The 26,096-nt window shown below is 46.9% G+C and overlaps 1 protein-coding gene across 1 annotated transcript in view; it reads right to left on the bottom strand.

Annotated features, from left to right (window-relative positions):
• NEDD4L (NEDD4 like E3 ubiquitin protein ligase) overlaps positions 1-26,096 on the bottom strand; it is a 344,746-nt gene that overhangs the window by 70,813 nt on the left and 247,837 nt on the right. Inside the window, 4 exon segments of the mRNA XM_030335978.1 lie at positions 2,742-2,908; positions 4,620-4,722; positions 4,904-4,965; positions 13,496-13,546. Coding sequence (XP_030191838.1) covers positions 2,742-2,908; positions 4,620-4,722; positions 4,904-4,965; positions 13,496-13,546 — 383 coding nt within the window.

Raw genomic sequence — 26,096 nt, forward strand, 5'->3', positions numbered from 1 at the left:
AGGTGTCCCTAACAGGCACTTCTTAATATCAATTTCCCCCCAAGGACTGTGGCAGTATTCTGTAAAAACTGAATTACGAAAATAATTAAGTTTGAATCAAAGCAATACTTTAGGGGCGCCTGGGTGGCTCAACCAGTTGAGCATCCGACTTCGGCTCAGGTCATGATCTCACAGTTCATGAGTTCGAGCCCCAAGTCGGGCTCCGTGCTGACAGCTTAGAGCCTGGAGCCTGCTTGGGATTCTGTGTCTCCCTCTCTCTCTGCCCCTCCCCTATTCACACTCTGTCTCTCTCAAAAAATAAACATTAAAAAAAAAAACAAACCATAATACTTGGCGAAATAAAGTTAAGGAGAAAGAACCTCAAACTCTCAAGAGTTCGGGTGGGATGAGGAGGTTACTATGGAAACTAATTCTTCTTCCTTATCTAACTTTTCTCAGGGTTTCTAGAAGCCATGCCCACTGGAAAAGAGGCACTCCCCGGGCCCCACCTGAGCTCTGCCGACATCCTTCCTGGTTCAGCCTCTTTGGCATAGCTGCCTCACTCATAGGGACAGTCATGCCACTGACCCCTCCCTAAACTACATGTGAACCTGAACTTGGATTAAGGGCTGCATTTTTCCCATGTCGTTCTGGACAACTGATGAGCCAGCACTGCACAAATGATCTCTTTTGTTTTGGGTTAGTTCTTTGGGCCAATGCCCCCACGGTAGTGTGTTTACAAAAACAATATGAAGTGTTTTCTCAGAAGTTTCCTCATTAGGGTTTCACAACTCTGGGAGGTAAGAAAGCAAGTATTTCCATTTATCCCAAAATAACAGACTTCAGTCTGCATGATTATTAATGAAGGTGAACTTTTTTCCGTATATGCACTGGCCATTAGTATTTCTTTCTTTGTGAGCTGTTAGCGGTCACTTTGCTCCAGTCGTAGGACACTCTGATCCCCACAGGGTGTTATGTGTTCAATAATGTTTAGCAAAGGAAGATAATGGTGCCTTGCTTAGGGTATTGCTACCAAGATTCTTGATTCAAGACTCCTGACCATTTACAGTAACCAATGTTACCTGGCGGCGGGGCAGGGGGTGTGGAGAGGGTCCAAGTTTTTTTTTTTTTTTTTAAAACATTTACAAATACCAAGAGTAGTCAAATGGGTTCAAATGGTTTCACAACAGCTATGTTCAGTAATCAAAGGAAAACAGTAGAAAATAAAATAAAAAATAAAAGAACGAAACCATTTCCATGTAGATTTCTCTGGGGGGTACAAAATTACAACAAAGAAGAGTTCATGATCATCTGGATGTGTGGATATTTACGCTGTCCTGTGAATAATGAGCCAGGTCCAAAGCTGACCAAGTGCATCTGAGCTTCAACGGAACCCACCTGGGGGCTTAGGAAGGACCGGCTATTCACAGATGCAGATCAGACAAGCTTTCTTTCCAACTCAAAACCTGGACTAGATTTCTTGGCTACCTCCCCCACCCTCAGTCATAAACAGAATCTCTCTGTAACCTCCAAAGATTAAAGGATTATTGACAACACTATCACCCATCACACTGCTGACACCACTTGTTTAAAAACCATCATGAGGGGCGCCTGGGTGGCTCCGTCGGTTGAGCGTCCGACTTTGGCTCAGGTCGTGATCTCACAGTTTGTGGGTTCGAGCCCTGCGTCAGGCTCTGTGCTGACAGCTCGGAGCCTGGAGCCTGCTTCACATTCTGTGTCTTCCTGTCTCTCGGCCCCTCCCCTGCTCATGCTCTGTCTGTCTCTCTCTCTCGATAATAAATAAACGTTAAAAAATTAAAAAAAAAAAACCATCGAGAGCAAATTTCTTTCAGAGTCTGGGTTAAAGAAAAAATGATCTCATCCAATATACTTGCTTTTATTACATACTGAAAATGATGTAATGCATTGACAATTACCCTCCTCATCTTGGCTGCTAGGAGCTCAAATTTCCCTTTTCCTTCTTCGAATACTTGTTTTGCCTTTTACTGTATGCTAATAGATTCAGGTCTTGCCGTATACTATGATTTAGAAACAAGCTGCTACAAATCCTTTTCGAACATAGTTGAGGTTTAACTAGTGTTTATCCTCTACCATCAAATACAAAATTGTTGCATGAACAAAACAGTAATCATTTCACTACGGCCCTGACGCTGGTGAGGGATTAGAATACACAGTAATGACTAATTCTGAGTCTGCAACCCTTCCATGGGCGTCTAGTTAGATCACGGGGATGATTTATAGATTTCCCAAAGAGGAAAAAAAAAAAAGTGGCATTTCCGAATTAAATAATTAAAGGGACTAAAAGCCAAAAACTGAAGAGAAGATTGCACAGCCAATCTGTTTGCCGTTTTCCAATCTGGGTTCGTCAGGAGAGGAAGCTGAAGACCAGGGAAGTGATATAACTGCCATACGTAAGATAAATGTGGGGAAAATAACTTCAGTATGTCAGGAACCTATGTAAAAGAGTGTATCCATGTTGTCTAAAATGAATTAGTTCATACCTAAAATAGGCAAACCGGATCCAGGGAAAAGAACTGCTTCTTTATCGTGCAAATTCCGACGGGCTCTCGCGCTCTTTAACTAAATGAAGAGTAACCCTGTTGTTCTACGTGTCCGCATGTAGGGCAAAACATCCTACGTTTTTCTGAGGCGAGGCGGAGTTCCCAACCTTGCCCCCAAGAGCCGCCACGGTCCAACCTCCAAGTACACGGACACGTCCCCAGCCACGGCACGGTACTCACATTAAGCTTGGTCGGTGCCACTGAGTGGTCCGGTTGTTGTGGTTGACGTAATAGGTACGACCCAGATTGTCCACTTTCTCTTCCCAGCCGGGAGGCAGTGGAGGCGGGGGAAGCTCCTCCTGGTGCTGGGAGGCCGAGTCATTCGAGTCCACGACCTCCCAGCCATGCTGCGGAATAAAAGCAAATGAAGACCGTTGAGGTGGACCCTTCACACACGAGGAAAAAACAAACGCAGTGTGCTCTGGGTCCTTCTTCCTTGCTCCTTCGCACCCTGGCTCTTTTGGTGGCTTCACATGCCACGTGGGAAGAAATTCCCAAAAAGGGCAAAAAAAAAAAAAAAAAAAAAGAATGAATTCTAGTAGAGTCTCAAAAAGAATTCGGAGCAATGACCAAATTAATTGTGCTGCCTTCTAACTTGACCGCACTGTACAGATCAACCCAGCTTTGGGTGTGTCCAGTCTATTGTGTTAAGCCGCATTAGCCTCTTTTCATGCTCATGTTTGTTATTTTGACCCGAAGGCCGCCAGGGCCGGACAGAGCCATGCCAGCGACATGGGTCACGTTACAGCTGTTGTCTTTTGGACACCCCCACAAGGTAAAAGGGAGCTGGGGCGCCAAGCCATACTGCACGTGTGTTCTAACAGAGATCACGGCACGAGGGGCCAGGATGCCCGGGCTCCATCGCTCCCCAGGGAGGACAGCGATGGAAGCAAGCGAGGCTCTCATTCTGCATCGAGTACAATCGCGAGAACCGAAGAAGTCTGGAAGTTGCTTTCCACTTAGGCGCTCCCCAGTTGCGGCCACCACAGAAACAGGCTTCATGGTACCAGAGTTAAGAGTGACATTTTTGCCACACATATTTTAGGCATTAAGTATTCCTTCCTGACATCCCCTAGTAAAGTCACTGGAAAATTGAGTAATTCACTGGTTAGCGCAGTTGGAGAGCTAGAAGAGTGTAAAAAATTCCTTGGATTCGAGATAAAAATCTGTCGATGTGCTTATGAAATCTTCACATTCGTACATCCCTACCACCCACTTCAACTCCTCCCCGTGCAGAGGGATGAAGGCACACAAGTGAAACACTGCCCGGAAATATGACCACTTGGCCTGCGGAGGGTTCCGATAACTTGCCCATAACACATAATTCACGTACCACATATATGCGACAGCTGCAAACAGATGTGGAAATTGGCCACAGAGGCATCCTGGTTAATGGCCATTTGCAGAACGATACGGGAATCTAACAAAATAGCACCGCCAGGAGTGTGCGCTAAGGTGCACTGGGACCCACGATGTAGGTATGTGATTAAGGAGTTTAAAGGCAGCTATGCCAGGAGGGGGAAAAAAAGAAAATTCCTCTGGACAGCTACTTCCCAAACGGTATTTCTAGAGGAGAGCTTTTCCTAACACATCACCTGGGGGCCCAACACATAAAAAAAAAAAAAAAAAAAAAAAAAAACTTGGAAAAGACTTTCTAAACCATTTCATGCACTTTGAAGCAATTCCAAGCGCTGTGAGGAAATTTACAACGAGCTGAAAGTCCAAAGAAAGAAGAGAATGAAATATGTGCGCACAATTTCTCATCGGGGTGGGGCTATGAATGAAATACGGGTATGGTATTTTATAAGGAGAAGCCTCTTCCGTTATGGGTGCTGTAACATAAAATGAGAAGTTGACCTTTTTTTTTTTTTTTTTTTTTTTTTTTTTTAACCACAGCCAAACACATCAGTAGTTGATCACAGATGCACGGACTCAGTAAGTGTTTTCATAGTTAAGCTCTATCTACTTTTATGTCCTTAAACTGCTAGGTCCTAAATAAGATACTAATATGATCTGGCGCAAGGAAAACAGACCGAGGCCTGTAGTTTTGCAACTTACCTCCATGTCCTCTCTCTGCTCACTGTTTTCTTCATCTTGACCTCCATTTTTTGGCATATAGGCCATTTTCAATCGCAAAAATCCCTTAACTCGAGATTTATGACTGCGTGATGGAAGAAAAATGGTTATAAAGGATACGACTTGGTTACAACTTTCATATTTACGATGACTTTTTTTTTTTTTTTTTTTTTTTGCAAAAGATGCAAAGGGAAAAGAAGCCGAAATCTTCCTCAGAGAAAACCAATGACTGAAACATGAAGGACACCTGAGCCCCAAAGCCTCACCTTCTTGGTCTAAGGAGAAAATCCTTAAATGTATAGGGTCGCTCCATGGTCGGATCTTCGGTCTACAGGAAGAAAAAGTAAGTTTCAAAACTCCTGATAGTGTCGTGTTTTAGATACACCAAACTGGATTACAGAGCACACACGTTCACGTTCTAGAACGTGGGAAGGGTGAAAACGGGGTTGGGTCTTCACCCAGTACTAGACAACTAATTACTTTAGAGGTCATCTTTATCTACCCAAGATCCACTAGATGTCACTATCAACACCCACTTTCAGGAGCCAACCCCAGCGTTAGACAAATGACAAAATTATAGTCGTCACTGCCGAGTGTAATTTCTAACTACAGGGTGCAGGCCTCAATCTCACTGCTGACTGATTTCAGAACCAGTGGTCACTGGTACCTTCTCGTTCCCTGTGATCCAAGAAACCGAACAATGGAGTTAACGGGAAAATGTATCTGTGAAGGCAATTTTACTTTATTTTTAACATGAAAATATCATGTCATCAGCCCAAGATAACTGAAAGATTATCTCCTCCACAGAGACCATTCCAGGTAGCGCCATCAATCAGCCTCTTGCTGGTGCCTCGTCCATGAAGCTAGGAGTGTAACTGTGCTATTTTTAAAAGAAATCCGTACTCATTTTATTGTGCAGGGTTAGCTGGTCAAAGCAAGTAGAAAGTTGGAAAAATGTTACTATTTCATTAATTTTTAAACACTTTATGTAGTAAAAATCCCAAATATCCAGGCCCTTTAATTAAAAACCATGTAAAACACTGACTTTGGTGGCAAGGGAGACAAACCGCCATACTAAGATGTACTGACGTACTATATTGGAGGGTTGTGTGTGCGTCGATACTTGAAACGTCCCAGGTTTTACGTCATCCGGCTTGAAACTCCACTGGCTTCCTACTCTGCTTATAATAAACTGAAAATGCTTTCCTACGGGCGTACAAGATTAAACATGCCCTGCCTCCTAACTACCCATTACCTCACTGTGAGCCAGTCTCTCTGTCCTGGCCTCATCTGTCCTGGTGCACATCACATCCAATCCTGCCCCAGCAGGTCCTTCTGCTAAACAGCTCTGGTTCCAAACAGCCACGGCTGGCTCCACTCTGAACCCAGGTGTGAGATCCCAGGTCACGCTCTCAGACGCTGTATCATCCGTACGACATGAGCCCCCCCTTACCACCCTCTATCACAGTATGCTGCTTTATCGTCCCCCTTTTCACTATCGGACGTTATCTTGGTCATTTACTTGCTTACTAATTTGTCATCCACCACTTCTAGAATTAAGCTCATGAGACGAGACGCTTGGATTTGCTCACCATTAAATTCTTGGTGCCAAGAACATTGCCTGGCTCAAAGCAGGCACTTGTACAAGCAGCTGATTAATTCGTCTCATCTACCATGAACTACTGAAGCCATGAAAATTCCACCATTGCTGAAGGAAGTCAATTATATTCTCTCTAGACTGTCCTCTTTAAGGCAAACACAGTTAGGCATTTTGGAAACATTTTCTAAAAAAAAGATGTTTCCAAATGTATACATACCACTTATCATGGAAAATTTATTAATTAAGAATATTATTCCATTTCTTCCTTTTCTCATTTATTCAACCACAAAGAGTTTTAGAACAAAACCCACGTGGAAGATGTGCGGCTACAACATGGCACCTTCCCTTAGAGTTACAAGGATGTATTGCAGGGGCCACGGTATCAACCGGTAACTTGAACCTAAGGTAGAACAAATTCACGGACATGTGGAGATCACATTCCCCCCCCAAAAGCGACTGATTCTCACTTGGGGATCGACGTGGTTTGCGGATATGGTATCCAAATTTGAGATGAATGGGCAAGTGTGGACAGGTGGGGAATCGGGGGGAAGGGTGGTTCAAACCGAGGAATTCGGCATGGGCAAAACCACGGGATGCTTAGCAGGCATGAGGAGTCGAAGGGATGCAGAAAACGCAAGAGAGTGAACAGAGGAAACCACAGAGCCTAGAGGACTCCTTTGATAATGGACCCACCCATGCACTGTGTGGTTTAAATGACAACCACCACACAGATTGAGAGGCAGGCCTCCTAGGTCTGTGTCCTGGCTTCCTTACTGACACAGCTGTGTGGCCAAGTGCATAAAAAATGGAAATTCACCTCCGTGGAAATCCTTGCATGCGAACAAGATGGTGATCTTGTAGACAGGGACAGGATTCTTCTTGGCATTACACAGGGTCCTACCTGATCCTATTTGCTGGAAAAAAAGCCCAGTGGAGACCCCCAGGACAGCACTGGGAGAACGGCATCTCAAACGGGCTGATGCTGACAGCATCACTAGCCAAAGTGGACACCACTGCCGCCTGTTCTGGGGGCACTGAACATCCCAAAGAAAATCTTTTGGATACACAGCACTCTCATCTTAAAAAGAGTAACTGCTTTCAGGAGAACTGTAGTTACTAAGACATACAGCGAGAGAAACAGCTTTGTGAGCAAACGGAAGCAAACAGCCTTGCCGAAACCCTAGGCTCAAAATCTGTACGTGACCACCAAGAGCACCCAAGCCTTAGACTGAGCCCCCTGCAAACGCCCGCCCGGGCCCCTGAGCACATCGCACATCAATACCGGAGACCCAGAGTCTGGTCCAGCACTGCCTCCAGCCTAGTGATCACTGGGCAAGTTACCTCCCTGTCTGGGCTCAGATGCCCTCATCTGTAAAATATAGGGAGTAGACAAAATGGTCTCTGAAGCCCCTCTAAGCTCTAGGACGCTGAATTCTATGCATGTGAGCGGGAATCACTACCCTTCTACCAGCCATAAATATAAAATATATAAAAGCCAAAAATACAAAAACTTATCATCTGAGTTACCTTCAGGTACCGCTGCGGCACCAAAAACAATACCACCACCCTGAAAAATGCTTCGCTCTAGAGAAACGGAAATTCAAAAGTTACCGTGATTGCCTAGAGCAGCACTTGACTATAATAGGAGAAATTCATGCTTTTAAAATAGCTCTCTCTACCCCAGTGTGTTTCCCATGGATACAGAGATTGTGTAGCTGAAGGGGATGTGTGGGCTTGGGGCTCAAAGGGCAGGGGAGATACAACTGAAAGACGAGTCAAGAAAAATTTCACAGGCGTAACAGGCAAACAGCTGCCAGAAAATGTCCCTCTGTTGTTACTACAAGTCTTGGAGATGGCTGGCCTCTCAATAATTAGTAAAGGCAAGTCATAAAATTTGAAGTCCTAAAACTTGAACCTAAAAGTCATGAACTTTTGGGGCGCCCGGGTGGCTCAGTCAGTTGAGAGTCCGAGGACTTCGGCTCAGGTCACGATCTCACGGTTTGTGAGTTCGAGCCCCGCATCAGGCTCTGTGCTGACAGCTCGGAGCCTGGAGCCTGCTTCCGATTCTGTGCCTCCCTCTCTCTCTGCTCCTCCCCTGCTCATGCTGTCTCTCAAGAATAAATACATGCCAAAAAAAAATTTTTTTTAGAAGTCATGAACTTTTAAACAACTATCCACTGGCTTTAACAAACAGATACAAAAACGGTAGCTCAAGAAAAATTGGCAAGAAAAGCAGAATTACAGTTAAATTTACTGCTGGTGCCCCCCCTACCAGAGCAGGACAAAGGGCGGCTTTGTCTCACCGGGAGGACAGATGTCAGGCAGGTAGGACAACAATGACCTCCCTCAACTGCAGTGTGTCACCAACCCCACGCACCTCCAGCGAGCCCCACCACCCCAGCCCACCAGGTGACACACAGTTATCGAGGTCGCCCGCACCTCTGCTGAGTGAGCCGCGGAGCAGCTGCGATGACGTGGTCTCACGGAGCTGGATAGAAACCTGGGGTCACCCGTGCGCATGCCCTCCTTCTACAGGTGACAACACAGAGGACCGGGAAAGATTACTAACTCATTAAGGCTGTCAAGGCGACCGGCCTGTCTCCCACGTCCAAGTCAACGGTTCTGGAGAGCTCTTTTAAAGCCTGACCTTTGGACACTTCTGTGAATACGGATTTATGTTTTCTTAATTCTCGGATCTGCACACAAGGCGGGACTACCAACCTTGTTTATTCTCCCCTGCTTCCTCTCCTTCCTGCCCGCACTCCTGTTCTCAAAAATAAATAAGGAGGACAAGAAATATTAAAGGTGAGTGGCAAATCCGGAATGGGAACAAAGGAAGTAGAGGGCCCTACCGTCCTGAACTCCCACGACCTTGGACTCTGAGGGCCGAGGATGAAAGTGCATCACAAGTCTCAACTGACTTGCTTTCTTCTGGAAGCATTTGAGGAGTGTGAAGCACGGAGGCACCCATCATCAGAACGGGGAGAAGAAGCCTGTTTTCTTTCACATGACTACTCCTCACTCTTTCCTGTTGAGGGGACAATGACGGAGCGGACACTGGCCTCCTCTGGCCACTGTGCTGGATAAGCGAGGTAGCGACTCTGACGCGCAGGGCACCTGGCCTCACACAACCCTCCCCACCCTGCCTCTGTTCCGACTGCCTCCTTCGTTTGTCACCCTGGCGGAGCTCCAACTCAGCCCCTCGCCACAGCCCACGGGGCCCAGCAGGGCCCACACGTGCCAGATCCGAGATGCCAAGGTGCTTGTCAGTTACGCCGTGCACCCCTGGAAGGGTGGGTTCCTAAACCTGTCCGCTGAGAGGTAGGGTTGCTCTGACCCTCCAGTCTTCCTGGGGTCTGAGCATTTACAGCTGCAGGTGAGGACGACTTAGGTAAGCCACTCCTGAGATCCTGAAAGCACGATTTTACACTGCAAATCCCAATATCCACTGGTAATGAACCCAACATGCCTCTAGAATTTCATTCGGCAAGGGAAGAAGGTTCTTTAGCAAAAATCAATTAATGGGTCTAAAATATTTATTGTTCAAACATACGTGAAACAGGATTTAAATGATCAAAAATCATTTGTTAACCATCATGAGAGATTATACTAAGTTTGGTTCTGCTGTCTGGGATCTTCTCCATGAAGCTCCTGATTTAGAAAAGAGCTTCATTCAAAAATTAAGGCAATAATTTCTTAGACCATAATCAAGACAGATTTTTTTTTTTTTTTAAGGAATAAAGGTTCGTGATATCTTGAGGCAATAAGATAAAGCCTCACTCTTGTTTAAAACGCCCTAAAATAGGAGTCTCTTGGGTGGCTCAGAGGGTTAAGTGTCCGACTTTGGCTCAGGTCACAATCTCTCTGTTCGTGGATTCGAGCCCTGAAATGGATTCTGTGCTGACAGCTCAGAGCCTGGAGCCTGCTTCGGATTCTGGGTCTCTCTCCTTCTCTGCCCTTCCCCCACTCATGCTCGCTCTCTCAAAAATAAACATTAAACAAAAATAAAATAAAATAAAATAAAATAAAATGCCTTAAAATAAACAAATGGGCATGTGTGTGTGATAATTATCTATATACATGAGATATACATATATATCAGCATGAAGATATATGCTATTAGGTATTCTGCTAATATAGATTTAAAAAACAAACACTCTCTTCAATTTCTAGGATTTTAAACATTTGGGCTTTTTCTTATTACCTAAATTAAATGATCTTGGTGTATCAGATGCATAGAACACAGATGCATGCCTCAGGTAGGGGGAGATGGCTGAATGAAAAATCACTAACTAAATCTGGTGGGGGTTTAGGAATCCCTCTAATAGCCAGAATTAGTATCTGAGGCAATGGGAATCTGGAATCATAAATTATTTTTTACCCAAGCCAGGGAACACTGTCTCACCTTCACATGTGCCCCCAATATGGTGCCACTTGCCACATGAGGCTTTTTCAATTTTAATTCATTAACATGAAAGAACGTGAAAGAACATTCTAAATTCGGCTCCTTAGTCACATCGGCCACCATTCAAAAGCTCAACTACCACGTGGCTACTGTAACAGGTGACAATGCTAGGCTACACGCGGAAGAAAGCTGCTTCGCCGGATTCTTCCTCAGAGATTAGCATCATATCCATCAGCAAACAGCTGTTGAAGGATACATTCTCTATCGGCTAATGGGCCTGCATAAAATTAATAACCAAACATCCAATCAGATACCTTCAACCTCGAAAGGGCCTGCGTGGGTTAGCAACGGCAAATGTCCCACCACATTACTGCTCTCCATTATCTTCTCTCATCACTGATGACACCATTTTCCTATTTTATCTAAGATTTTTTGATTTTGACAAATATTGACTCTACCGGCCATATATATAACCTGCCTTGACAAGGGGCACGGAGCTATCAAGAAAGGAGCAACCGTTACTGACTCCGCAAAATACGTCCAAATGCTAATGTCCATTTATCACACCCACGCTTGTGTTCTATAAAACAAAACGACACCGTGCAACTTTCCCACGAGTGCCCTACACGTAGGGTCAAACGCACCCACGATAGCACCTCAAACCCTGAGCCTGAAGGCCGTGTCCATTCAGAATACGCTACTTGGTTTCTACCACCACTTAGAAGGTGAAGAATGCACCGCCATGCCTCTCCTTGGCTTCCTCTGTGGCCCATTTCCCAGACTGCAGCTGGCTCCATGAACCTAGTCGTCCATCGTTAAGGACGAAGACTGCTGCACTCCAGCATAAGCCAATCGTGGGGCAGGTGCAAAACTGGGCAGCTCCACTGCTCACCTGGCTCGGGTCACACACAAGTTCTCAGTGTCCTCCAGGCATTCGCTGTCTACCTTCTTTCGTCAGCTGGTTTCTATTCCAGCCTCCAGCCCTGGCACCAGCTCGTCCTTTCGAAGCTCACTCTTGCCTCCACCCAAACCCAGAGCTAAGCTAATTCCCTCTACTGAGGAACGCTGTTCCATTCCGAGCCCCACCCAACCTTTCCAAACCAATGAGCACTCAATCACTCAAACGGGGGACTGTTGGAGCAGGTTGTTTAAAACATTCCACTCACACCTCTTCAAGAGTGTTAGCACCTCATCTGCCTCGACAGAGATGTGGTTCTTCTGTCAGGGACAAGGGTGGTTAGGGATAACCATGAAAGAACTGGCCAACCAACAAAATACCGCCTGAAAACGTCAGCGGATGGCTTCAACCAGAAGAGCACAGACAGAAGGCCAACGGATGCAGGAACACGTGAAGAGTCTTTCCGTGCAAACGTGGAGACCTCCACACCCTCCCCATGTGACTCTGAAAGGGCAACCAGGTTGGCGAAGGCTTACGTAGTCGGTCCCGTGCAACCCATGCGCCCTCTGCAAGTACCTGGGAGCTTCAGGTTTTTATACAGAATAATGTTTTCATGACATCACTTTTCCTTCCAGTCTTTGGGAAGGGAAAGTGCTCGAAACTTCCTTCCTCAATAGCTCCCCTGAGTCAGTAAGAATAAATTGCTTGCTATCACAATCCTTTCACAACATCTCTTCAGAGCTTCCTGGGTAAGACACAGTCTTTCTTGGTATTTAACATATGGTAACAGCCACCATTTCAATGCAGCAGACTTGCACTAGGCAGTTTAAGTCACTTTGGTTTATAGACTGTTGATGCTATTTGCTCACAAAGTATTTAAAAAAATTAACAAGGGGGAGCCTGGGTGGCTCTGTTGGTTAAGCCTCTGATTTCGGCTCAGATCATGATCTCTCAGTTGGTGGGTTCAAGCCCCGTGTCGGGCTCTGTGCTGACAGCTCAGGGCCTGGAGCCCGCTTTGGATTCTGTCCCTCTCCCCCTCTCTCTGCCCCTCCCCTGCTTGTACTCTCTCTCTCTCAAAAGTAAACATTTTAAAAAAACTAACAAAATTAACAAAATGGCCTTGGAAGGCAGAAACATTTGACTTACCCTCTCTTAGATACTATTTGAGTCACTTTGTGCTGCCCTATGGAAGAAGGAGCAGGAGGGGTGGGGACGGAACAATCTGGAAAACCGTAGCTGAAATTCAAGCCAACCTGCCTTTCCCCAAGGCCTCCAGGTTAAGTCTCCCCAGGCTACCTACATCGCCTCTGAGCACACAGAAGACACTGTTACCCCCAGTCATCAGTCACAAACTCCAACTGTTCTGCTACTCATCTGAGCAGAGAGAAACGGCAACAACATCACACAGGCTCAGTACAGTTTCTAAGGCTGCGGTGGGTGACGCCAGCTGACAAGTTCGCCCAGAACCAACAGCTTCTTTTCTCTGGTCTTCCTGCTGCCTGAGAAAAGCCACACACCCCAATCTGGGAAGTGCTAGCTTGTATGGATGTAGCCCAGGAGAAAGAGCACGTGTAATTCTACACAAAGACAACAAATGTCTGAGTGGCCCCAAAGGGTGGATTTGCAAGCAAAAACATTCCGGTGACAAGGGCGAGGGTTGGACGGAGAAAGGGAGCTGTTTTCCATGATGTGACAAAGGAAGCCCAGAAGAGAAAGAGGCTGGTGATGCAGACAGGCATACTTGGATGACTCAGATACGCCCGATTTTCACAGTTAAGCTCTCTGCCATCCCCCTGAAGAGACTGCTTTCTAGAAAGGGCCAGGGTCAGAGTACATGCCCTTCGTGTCAGCCTGCTCCACTGCCTTGAGGAAATACTGCTCTGAAATACACCCAACCGGAAACAATGAAAAGCGCTGCTCACGGCATGCAACATGAAGCAGGAAATGGTCCTTACCGGGAGATGATTCAGGGGTATGTCCACCTGTCCCAGGAAGTCGTCTCGGGTCTGTGGAGAAGAGAGCAAAGAGTTAATGTCCCCATCTATCCACTGAGCGTCGGTATTCTTTAAAATATTTAATATGTGGGGCGCCTGGGTGGCTCGGTCGGTTCAGCGTCCGACTTCGGCTCAGGTCATGATCTCACAGTCCGTGAGTTCGAGCCCCACATCGGGCTCTGTGCTGAGACCTCGGAGCCTGGAGCCTGCTTTGGATTCTGTGTCTCCCTCTCTCTCTGCCCCTCCCCTGCTCATGCTCTGTCTCTCTGTGCCTCAAAAATACATAAAACATTAAAAAAAATAAAAAAAAAATAAAATATTTAATGTTTCCTTAACATAATGATTCTGTATAAGTCATGGGATGAAACGTACAGCATATAGTCGTGGCACCGTAACAGCGTTGTAGGGCGACAGAGGGTAGCCACACTTGTGAGCCCTGCATGAGTGAGGCACGGTGTCATCACCATGTCGCAGACCTGAAACTAACGTAACGCTGCGTGCCAACGATGCTTCAGTTAAAAAAAAAAAAAAAAAAAAAAAAAAAAAAAAAAAGGTTCTTTATAAATAGAAAGGGCCAGGGCCTGACACTGGAGTGCAGCGTCCGTGCGGATGCGTGCAAGGCAGAAGGCCCTGATGAGTGGCAGACAGATGTCGCCTGGGAGACGGGGAGGAGCCCAGGGCGTGGTCCACCAGAACCTGAGCTGCCCGAGCCCCTGCAGGGTGTCCGTGACCCCCCAGAATGGAAACAAATCGGCTCTTGGAACTGGGGAGCATGTGATCAGTACGGGAAGGGACACGCGGGACCACAGAGGGTTTGGGGGCACAGCTGGCCCAGTTCACACAGGAGACAGTAGTGACATCTTGGGAACATTCTAACAAATATTTAAGTGCTACAAAGAGCTTCCTGAGAGCTGAGAGTCCAGGGAGAGAGTAAAAGTCTAATGATTAATAAATCTTACAAATTACTTCTCATTAAAAAACGGCCTCAAACTTGCACTCTTATAAGTACACTACTCTGGAATCCAAGTTCATGGATTGAGTTTGCTGGTTAATTTCGGGACACACCGTACTTCTTCCTGTCTCTGTCCTACCACACAGCATTCATCTTTCTGACGTGAGACCTACATGAAATTCATTTGGAGGAGCTCACGAACCCCCTTTCAGACCCGGGAAGTCCTAACTCAGGTCCAGGGGACACTGGCCTGGACCACAGGGTGTTCAACAGGTCTCGCTGACACTACGTCCTGTAAAGGTGCTTGTGTCATGGCTTCGGACATTTAGGTGACCCTGGCGTAAAGTCTGTTACCCTCTTATAAACACACGCAGCTTCTTACCATATTCAAAATGCCTAAAAGCTGGAAAGTTCTTCAGGTGAAATCCGACCCGTCCCACTGCTAGCCTGAGGAAAAGCCCAAGAGAGAACCCAGACCTCCTAACCCCAAATCCTGGCTTCTTGTTTTCACTCCTTGCTGGTTTACCGAGGAATTTTCTAATTCACAGAACCTTTTTTTTTTTTTTTTTTTTAAATGTTTACTTACTCTTGAGAAAGGGAGAGAGACAGAGTCAGAGCATGAGCGGGGCAAGGGCAGAGAGAGAAAGAGAGAGAGACACAGAATCCAAAGCAGGCTCCAAACTCTAAGCTGTCAGCACAGAGCCCGACATGGGGCTCAAACCCACAATCCATGAGATCATGACCCGAGGGAAAGTCGGACGCTCAAAGTCACCCAGGCGCCCAGAAACTACTTTTTAAACGTACTTGGAAAACTTCTCTTCTTGCATTTGAAAAGAAGCAGTTGGTAACCATGAATGAGATTTACTGAAATGATTTGCTCCAAGCTCAGGATTTCCTTCTAGGTCATTTAAAAAAATTTGATTAACTAAGATAGCTATCCGTCTCCTCTAGACGATGCACAGCAAAAAAATCAAAGTCACCACTGGCCAGGTGTACGTAAAGCAGGAGACTAGCCCCAGTCCTCATGATGCGATTCTTCTGTACTTTTTTTTTTTTTTAATCTTGGCTACTTTGGCTACAACCCAGCATGAAAACACCTCATCTAGCACAAAGTTACAGGTGCCAATTAATGCTGTGGATCTCAACAAAAGTAGCCATCGGCAGAAGGTCCAGAAAAGGCAGACATCTTTGCTGCCCAAAGTGATGGGGAGTGTTCTTGCTCTCCATCTGACGAATTTAATTATAAAGCTAGTGTGAATGTTAACAAAAACCAGAAGCGTGTTGACTACTGACCATAAACTGTTCGTCTACCTAACGTGAATAGTGTGGTGTTGCCACTTGCCCCCTGTCCCCTCCTGCTACCCGTGAAGGAAAAGGCCAGGGGATACAAACATCAGAGGAAGACAGGCTCCCTTGAAGGGGCTTGATGCCCTCCTATCTCTGAAAAGCGACGCATCAATCGTTCACCTAAGTGCATCTTAATAACAAGTCGCAAAAACACCGACGTGCCCATGCTGCTTTGCTGGGGAGATGTTATCGGAGTTGTAAACCGGTCAAGTGCATGCAGCTTTGCCCAGGCACCTGCCGCTCAGGGCTATAGTAGTGAGGCAGGCGCTACACTCGGGCCACTTCGTGTCGGAGTCTGGGCTCCAAACTAATAGCCTGTCCTGCGTCTCACTAACTGTCGGGAAAGCAAAGCGGTACGCCAGCTCCGTGCTTCTCCCGGGGACAGCAGCTCAATACGGTGTGGGTGGGAAGAGATTCTCATGATAGCAGTTTGAGGAGACTTGGTGGGGCTCTATTAAAATGCCCATCTGGGGCGTTCTCTTGGCCAATACCTCCTGTTCAGACTCTGCTGCTGCTTCCCACAAATGGAGCAGGTGACAGAATCCCCGGGGCACTCGCTGTCAAAGTCAGCAGCTTTGCTTGTACCTTCCCAGGTTTTCGCACTTGACACAGTACACAATTTCTAAAATAGCCAAAGATGAAGCAACTTCACGAACAGAGCAAACGGAAGGCTCTTTCTGGTTTACATCAAGGGTGACTGTGGTCAGACCACATTTTATTTTATTTTATTTTTTAATGTTTATTTACTTTTGACAGAGAGAGACAGAGCATGAGTGGGGGAGGGCCAGAGAGAGGGAGCCACAGAAACCGAAGCAGGCTCCAGGCTCCGAGCTGTCAGCACAGAGCCCAACGCGGGGCTCGAACTCACGGACCGCGAGATCGTGACCTGAGCCGGAGATGGACGCTCAACCGACCGAGCCACCCAGGCGCTCTCACATTTTAGATAAAATAGGGATCGAGTACGGGACAGCACATGGTACGGAGAAAGTGGCTTAAATGTTTCACCAGTCAATGGAACGTGATGGGTTTGGAAACCCAGCCCACCGTCGCCAGAACTATAGAAGCTTCAGGAGATGTAAAACATGTAGGCTAATGAGAACATACCAACTTTAAGACACACCTTCAGTTCCACAGGAGGGATCTAGTCGGGGATCGGAGAGCCCATCAGTGGCCTACATGCCTGCGAAGGGGACTGTCTCAAGGACGCCAGACTGTGCTGTTGTGGCAGGATCCCCACCCACGGGCCCCGGAGAGACCATGTCTGAGGCCACCGCGACATCCGGACGTTGCCGAGGCCACCTTACACCAGCGTTGTGAAAATACAATAATCAAATCAATTTTTGGCAACTTCTATGACACAATTATTTCCATCAAGCATCATGCTGACGATGAGCCTATGAAAACCAAACTGATTTCAGCTCACGCTGGCGTTTCTTGTGCTTGTTTGTAAGTGGTAAATGCTGTCAGTTTCAACCTTAATTACCTGTCCTGTTCTAGAGGCTGCAAATGTGCAAGTCAGTAACACAATTATAAATGCTCCCTTCTGACAAGCCACCAAATATTTTCCAACCTAATGACAAAGCAAAATGGAGCCCCTGAAATGTGTCAATAGAAGGTGAAGCAAAAATCCATATTCCATTACTGGAGAAGTCAAATACATACACCTGACACGGTCTTAGAGCTTGCTCTCTAAATGGTGATCACAGTATACTGAAGACTGCCCCTCTCCCCTTTAAAATAACTATCCCCATTTAAATATTTTATTAAAACTTAAAAAAAAATGTTTATTCATTTATTTTTGAGAGAGACAGAACATGAGCAGGGAAGGGGCAGAGAGAATGGGGGAGAAACAGAATCTGAAGCAGGCTCCAGGCTCTGAGCTGTCAGCACAGAGCCCAACGTGAGGCTGGGACCCATGAACTGATATCATGACCTGAGCCGAAGTCCGAGGCTTAACTTGACTGAGCCACCCAAGCGCCTCAGGACAGTCATTTTTAAACATGAATTGCAACCCTGCTGGCAGCTCATGAGAAGCACTTTTTAAAAAATAAATATAGTAAGGGGCGCCTGGGTGGCCCCGTTGGTTAAGTGTCTGATTCTTGATTTTGGCTCAGGTCATGATCCCAGGGTTGTGAGATCGAGCCCCATGTCAGGCTCTGCACTTGGCATGGAGGCTGCTCAGGATTCTCTCTCTCCCTCTGCCCCTTGTCCACACTGTCACACACACGCTCGCTCGCTTACTCTCAAAAAAAAAAAAAAAAAAAATTAAATAGGAGATAGAAAATATCAGTGCCTCGCATGAAATGTACATACAGTTTCAAGACAATGGGTTCTGTTAACACACATGAAAGAATGTGTACTAAGCTGTGATGTGAAATTAATTTCCTTTTGTGTGTTTGCCATCCCAGGTTTAAAAGCCACTCAACCACATTAAGTGGAAACCATCCAGTGCTACCAACTGCCTGGGGTTTTATCCTAGAAATTATTAAGTAGTGACTTCCAGGAAGACCGTAGTTAGAATTTCTCAAGCCACACGGAAGAAACGTATTGAGGAATCAGAATATAAGCTACAGAAAAAGAATTTAAGAGTAAAGCTATAGCGTGACTAGTTCTGTGTCTCTTACAAGTTGAAGGTAAACCTCACAACACTAAGTCAAAAACAAAAACAAAACCCATTCGCTTTCCCGCTAACCCATGAAATGTGACTTCCCCGTCTGCTTCCTCCCAAAGCCCACGCTCCAGCACCAGGACCGAGTTGATGGGGGCAACAGGTTCTATTTTTTGAGAGGTACGCACTCTGAATAATCTAAATAATGAACGGCTTGAGAGCCTTTTACAGAAGCTTTTATTTTTTTAGTGTTTATTTATGTTTGAGACAGAGAGAGACAGAGCATGAACGGGGTAGGGTCAGAGAGAGGGAGACACAGAATCTGAAACAGGCTCCGGGCTCTGAGCGGTCAGCACAGAGCCCGACGCGGGGCTCAAACTCACGGACCGCGAGATCACGACCTGAGCCGAAGTCGGACGCTTAACCGACTGAGCCACCCAGGCGCCCCTACAGAAGCTTTTAGACAAAGGGTTACAAATACCCTAACTCCTCAACAGTTAGTGTCCGGGAGAGTCACCTGAATGTCAATTTGCATTTAGTTGTAGGTGCTGTCTCACTCCTCACTAAAGCATGAGGCTGGCTTTGTCGCCGCACGGAAGGAAGGACTGTCCTGTTTCTCCTTGCGCTTGTCCCAGACATCAGCCTCCGCCACGCGGACGGCGCGGCTGGGGCTCGCAAAGACCCAGTGAGTCTGGCCTCCACCCACACCACGCGCTACAGAATCCGATGTGTCACCACCTGGTGGCCTCTGGCTTTCGAGGTGACTTGCCTTAAAATAGGTCACCGAAGTTGCCTTAATCCACGAGTCAACTGGCATTCTACTAGAAATAAAAAGGTGCAACAATGAAATGCCCTCTGAATGCACACGTGCTTGCCAAAATTCACTGGGGGGCACCAGAACGTAAAAGCAAACACAACTGGATAGTTGCTCAGAAAGACACACGTCACGTTCACGCTGCCCGCCCCTCTGCCATTTTAGTTTTCTAAGCTGAGGGACAAGACTTCCCATTCATGAAAACAGGGCAAGGTAGGTCCTGGAGACGCCAGCTCTTATTTACAAAAACAAACGAGCCTTCCGTGTCAACGAGATGTCAGAGCAGGCCCACGGGACCTTTGCAGGCTCCTAGAAAACCACACTGGGAAGGCGGGCAGAATTTAATCACGGCGGATGAATGTGCTATCGTGAAGAGTATTTATTTTAAAGGACGCTCTGCTCAAAGCTCAGACTGCAAACCAGAAGGGGTAAACAGAGCAAAGAACCACCGTACTGGCAAAGACTCAAGCCGGCCTCGCAAGAGCGGCGTGGCTTCAATCCAGGAGAGGCCGAAAAGTACACACCGAGCTGCGAGAAGGCACTCACGTGTGGGCTCAGAGGGAGTCCCAGCTGCTGCGGGGACCCAGTCGTCACGGGAGGGGATGAGATGTGCTTAGTGTCCCCTCTTTCCTCAGCGGGCGGAGGTGGTTCAAGAACATTCAGTCCTCTTCCTGCTCTAAACAGAGCCATAGTCCAGGGCACAGGTCAAAGGAGGGCCACGGAAATCACAGCTCGTTGTAGTACAAGCACTTGATAATCTGAATTTAGGGCCCAATCACCTCTAGGGGTGTAAAAACTGGGAAAGAACTCTGGGGACGAGACGCACAAGATGGGACCTTGTAAAGGTGCAGAGACAAGGTGCCCCGGTTTCCTAGTGAGAGAAACTAACCAGCCTTGTGCAACGGAATGCGAGGCACCCACAGAATTTGAAAAATTCTAATAGCCACAGTGAAAAGTAGAAGACAGATAAAATTAATTCCAAGAATTTATTTTAGTTGAGCCCATTCCTCCAAGATGTTATCTCAACGTGTAACCGAGAGAAAGATGGTTACTGAGCTATTTTACGTTCTCCTTTACACGAAGTCTTTGAAATCGGTGCCCATCCCTGGCCTGCAGCACACTGCGGTGTGGACCATCCACATCCCCGCTGCTCAGCAGCCACGGGCGGCCAGTGTCTGTGCAGCTCCACGAGGAAGGCACCACGCACCCCAGCTGCTGCTGCATATCAGAGGCACGGACGGGATGCCTCGGGCCCAGCACAGAGGGAGGGATTCCATCTGCCAAGGGTCAAGGGCAAGGACACCTGCACAAAGGAACTTGAGCAGGGTCACGAAGCAGGAGTTGGCCAGGGGGGGACGGAAGGGGGTCGCGAGGGAAGGGCGTGCAGCCAGAGGCACCGGGCTAACGTTGTGGATGTGGGCACATGGCAGGAAAAGAGAACAGGGGCCACTATGAAGGGAACGACTGGCAGGGACTGCATCTTAGAAAGGTCCCCTGACAGCTGGAAGAAGTGACTGCAGGGGAAGATGCCGAAGAGAGAGGGTAGGCTGTCCGGATGAGGCGGTGCGAGGGTCTGAACCACGCAGGTAAGGGGAAGGCTCAGTGTTAGTTCAGAAGCGCCCTGTTCCTGGACTCTCCTGGTCACTGTGGAATGAGGGAACGGGCAAGATCGTGTATGCCAAGTCCTTACCATGGGGCCCAGAGGAGCACTTGGGAGCCAGGGTTAGTGTGAACCCAGCAGCGACAAGAACAGAGACGTCATTGACTTAACAGTGACACAAAGCAAGTGCACAAGATGGTGGAGGAAAAGGCCCGGGGGGGTGGGGTGTGAGGGGAAGGTGTGGCCAGGCTGCTGTCCCATCTCAGGCAGTGGGCCACCCGTGGGGGCAGGGTCACTACCCGCACCGTGTGCCACCCTGATGTTCACCTCCTCTCCATTCCTGTTTGCAAAGAGAGGTCCTCCCCCTCATCCAGACAAGCTTAGTGACGTACACCTAGGAGGACGGACCATCACCCACAATCATCTAATCTTCCAGGGAGGGAAGAGGCCACAGCCCGTCACCCTACGTAGTCTGGGGCACAGCCTGGCATCACGATTATCCCTTACAGCTGCTTCAGAGCTGCCCAGCCTCACCAATGATCCTGACAGTTTCTCGTAAGGAGAGTTTATCTTTGTAAATAATGCAAATGCAGAGAAACATTAGGCATTACGGTCATTCCTGGTAAAAGTTAGTTGCTGAATAAACTAAAACATTTTAATGAATATAATCTGCTAAAAATTAGGTAAACATTCATACGTATTCTCCTTCCTACAAAGCAAACTGACCTGAGATTGCGTTTCAAAGTTAATTAAAAGGAAATTAAAAGGAAAACGTGTGGGGCACCTGGCTGGCTCAGTCAGTTAAGCATCCGACTTCAGCTCAGGTCACGATCTCATGGTTCGTGGGTTCAAGCCTGGCGTCAGGCTCTATGCCTACGGTTCGCAGCCTGGAGCCCGCTTCGGATTCTGTATCTCCCTCTCTCTCTACTCTCCCCCCAACCCCTGCCCCCCTCTCCCTCTCTCTCTCGGAAATAAATATTAAAAATAAATAAATAAAAGGAAAATGTGTCACTGGGTTCATTTAATGACACCATGTTGTTTAATTTTGTGCTTTTGATTTTATCCTACGACTTCCTAAGGTTTCAATTGCCTAAGATTTCAGAATAATTTCCTCAAGATTAGTATCTCATTTCTTCTCTGAGGAAGTTTTAAAATCAAATTTCTTTGCAAGCAATTTAAATAATAGATTATATGTATACAGGAGAAAAAAAATAAGGCAGAGACATCTTTGGATTCTGCGGTTTGTCTCTGAACTCAACTACCAAAGAAGAGACCTTAATAAATCACCTGCAGAAGTTCACGACAGATGCCCTTAGTAGCCAGAACAGGGTCGTTGGGATATTGGGGAAAAGGGAACCTAAGTAACCTCAAGTTCAATGTTGGGTTCATTAGCATGCTCTTCCTCATACATCTCAGAGCATCTGAAACCAGCAGTCGTCCATCTGTCGTCCCCTTGCCTGGCCAGCCAATGGCTCTGCATGTGTGGGATAAGGTACTCAAGCAGACGACGAGGTTACATGGAACTCAATGTGGTCTCGTTCTTGGCATTTCAGCGAGTGACAATCCTGAACTGGAGTTCTACAGGTTTCCACGAGGACACTGACTGTTCATAAAGGTGCCATGAAGACAGCCTGGAGTTGAGCTTCGGCAATCCCAGGCCCATCCTGCTTAGTACTCTCTTTTCGGCACTGGCCATACTCTGGCCGCAATCACATCTTGGGCCAGGGGACTCCAGTGAAGCTCGCCGGGGGGAGGAGCTCCAGCCATAGTCTGGTAAAGGGCTTCGAGACTGCAAAGCGTAACAAGCTACTGCGTAGCTCTCCCATGATGGGCCAGAGACTATTGTCTGCAGGTTGAGGAACTTGCCCAAGGTCACTGAGTTGGTCAGTAGTAGCCAGAATGTGACCCCAAGCAGTCTGGCTCCGGAGCCCATGGCCTCACCAGCACAGTACAGAGCGGACAACTTCACGTACAAGGGTCTTAAGGAAAACCCTGCACAGGCTCCTCACTTCCCCTCAGGAAATCCCAGTTTGCTATGCTGTGTCCTCAACTCCGCATCTCCTCAGGGTGACACCTGCCAGGTTCAGTTCTTGCGACCTGCAAACTCCTACGGGACATAATCTCGGATTTGTCATGTGCATATTCTTGCCTATGTTCTTCTCTCATCTACACGTTTTTTAAAAGATCTTATCTTCAATCAATCCCCACACTCAATGTGGGGCGTGAACTCACAACCCCGAGATCAAGAGTCATCCACTGACTGAGCCCGCCAGGCACCCCTCATCTATATCCTAATAAACAATGAAATGAGCAAAGTGTAAGTTTGAAAAGGAAATGAAACGGAGTGATTTTTATTCTTACGAAGCACCCCCTTCCTATCTTTCAAAGTGGGACTCTCAAACCGGAGTGTGCCCGCCTCTGTGGATACACAAAGACCTTCTGAGAAGTTGGGCACGGGTGGTTTTAAAGAAATCATGTTCTACATCATTCCATATGTTCTCTTCCCTAAACCCCATCTGCCCGAGAAACAGTGTCTTCTGCTGCTGCCTCTCCTTCCCTACCTGCTTTTACCTAAACCACAGCTCCCCTTCCCCTGCTTTCCAAAGAAAGGTTTACTCCTCACCCTTCCTGAAGCTTACCAGCACGCATTTGGCCGGGTGTAAAAAGCACGGGATGAAGGGAGGCTTTGAAAACGTACAGCCCCGGAGGGAGCAAAGAGAGAAGACAGAACACGAGAGACACATCTTCTTTCACCACAGCCTGGGGGACAGGCTCCTTCAAGACACCGAATGGCAGTGTCTCGCATATCTACCATCTGCCCAATTTTCTTTTTATTTGATTTTTAAGATGAAGTCAGATTTTTAGTGATAGGAAATAAGCCTCCTATGGCTGACTGTATTAAATAATAAGGAACGATCGTTAATTTTGTGGCAGATATTTTCCATAAAATGAACCATGTCTGTAGTTGCAAAATGAAAAAAATCCAAATTTTTCATGCACTAAACACACTAGAAATTATATCTTTTGCAGCTACTGGACTAATAACTTACTGAGCTACTGATAAATTACAGGTGTCAAAAATGTATGAGAAAAAAAATTTTTTTAATGTGTGAGACACCGTTCTTCAAAATTCTTCATAAGGTTCACTAAGCAAAAATGTCTGGAGACTACAGTTCAAGGCACATAATCCATCATAAGGTGTCAGGTCATTAACTGGGTTGTTATTAAAAAGTTTCCCTCAGAGCTCATTAAGTATTTAAAGCTTCTTCCTCTAAGGTACAGACAGGATTTTTAGACGGCGACGGAAGTGAAAACAAAAAACGAAAAGTTGAAAATGGAAATCGCCCCCTTTCTATCTATGGTGTCGGTGAGAAACAGTCTGGAGAGGAAAACTTCCAAGCTTTGCAAAAAAATTATGCAAACAATTACCGGCCAATTTAAAACACGAAATTTGAAGGATGAGGAGAAACTTATGTTAATTGAAGATTCTGGCAGGTGTGATTTCAAGACCAGAGTGTGTCCCCTCTTCCGCTCCCTGCAAGACACGGAGGACACAAGCCCTCCTTCCGGTCTCCTGGAGACAGAATAATGTCAACAGGTACCTGAGTTACGTCTTTCTGAGCACGATGGGCAGGACTGAGGTGTGGAGTTAACCAGGGGTTCTCCAGGCCTCGTGGACATTAGGATCTTCTGACAAGCCCTAACAAGTCAGGTACCCAGGCCTCTCCCGAGATAATGAAATTTCTGGCAGACGGGCTCAGACACAGGCGTGCTTCAAAAGCTCTCCGGGTTACTCTCATCTGTGGCCAGGGTTGACAGCCACGGAGTAAAGTTCTAGGTTTTCCTTGTTCACGAGAGAAACTGCACTTACCTGCGAAACTGGCAGAATTATGCTGATGAGAAACCTGACATCGAATTGCAATCTTTCTAAAAGTTTAAATAGTTCTCCCTGCCTCTCCTCCTCTTCTCCCCTCATTTGTGCCTCTGTAGTCCTCCCACAGGACAACCGGCTGGGCCCATTTACGTATGTTGGTAAATTAACTCCGTGGGCCTAGAACGTGGATGAGATGGGTTGGGGGGGGGAGGCATTTTGGCTGCTCCTGTCCAGAGACTTAGCCTTCTGGTCCGACAGTGCCGGGATATTAGTAAGACTCACAGGTGTACAAAAACATAGGGATTTCACTGGTCATGGCCACGAACTACCTGCTTGCCACTCTAATGCCGTAAAAAGACGAATCCCATTTCAAAATAGAAATCAGAGAATGGGATTCTCAGGAGGGACCTCAAAAGTCACTTAGTGCAACATACATCTGAGACTAGTGGATCTATCTGTCCCTCCCCAGCAGGCGCTCACTCTGCTTGGTTCTGACCATCCATGACGGAGCACTCACTACCTAGACCAGCAGAAAGGCTAACTGCATAACCAAATCACCACCACAGGTCAATCTTCTCATCTGTGAAATGGGACATTTTCCATAGTCACTGGATATAAGCGGGGACAATTAGATTCAATAAATGTTATTCGTAACTCAAGGTTTCTCAATCTCATCACCACTGGCATTTGGGGCGAGATAATTCTTTGTCTGACAGGCTATTTTATGTTCTGTAGGGTTTCTAGAAACACCTCTGGCTTTTACCCACAACGTGTAGTGGCAACTCCCATGCCCCAGCTGTGACAACCAGATGATGTCTCCAAACACTGTCAAATGTACGTGTGTGGAGGTGCGGACAGGACCAGTTGAGAACCACTGTCTAATTCCACTTCCCTCCTCCTACATGCTCTGTAAGGTGTTCATCCAAAGATATTTGGACAATTCTGGAAAGAACGTTCTGGTAATCCGCCGATTTTTCAACTCCCCTAACGCGCCAGGGAGCTTCTGTAACTAGAACTTTCTCTAGCTAGAAAGTGTCAAAGCTGAGACTTGAACTAGAACGACTCAAATGTGGTAGATCTGTTTCCACAATATTGTGTTGTTTCCTAAGGGATAATCACTCTACACGGGGAATGGGACAGCTCGATCACTTCTTCGAAGAAAGTTATCACGTCCTTATCCTTCAACTGGCTTCCCTTTCACCTCCCGCAGTATTTTTGTTTGTTGGTTTTTTAAAGAGAGGTCTGCAAGCAAAGCTACACGCACTAGCCTATTTTCCAATTAATGGGATGCGCCGGGAGCGTGACATAGTTCACTCTGCGGGTACCAGGAAAATCCTGAGGAACGGAGGCTGAAGGCTGAGTCCCCG

The sequence above is a fragment of the Lynx canadensis genome, chromosome D3 (genome assembly GCF_007474595.2).
Source record: "Lynx canadensis isolate LIC74 chromosome D3, mLynCan4.pri.v2, whole genome shotgun sequence".
Taxonomy (NCBI): Eukaryota; Metazoa; Chordata; class Mammalia; order Carnivora; family Felidae; genus Lynx; species Lynx canadensis.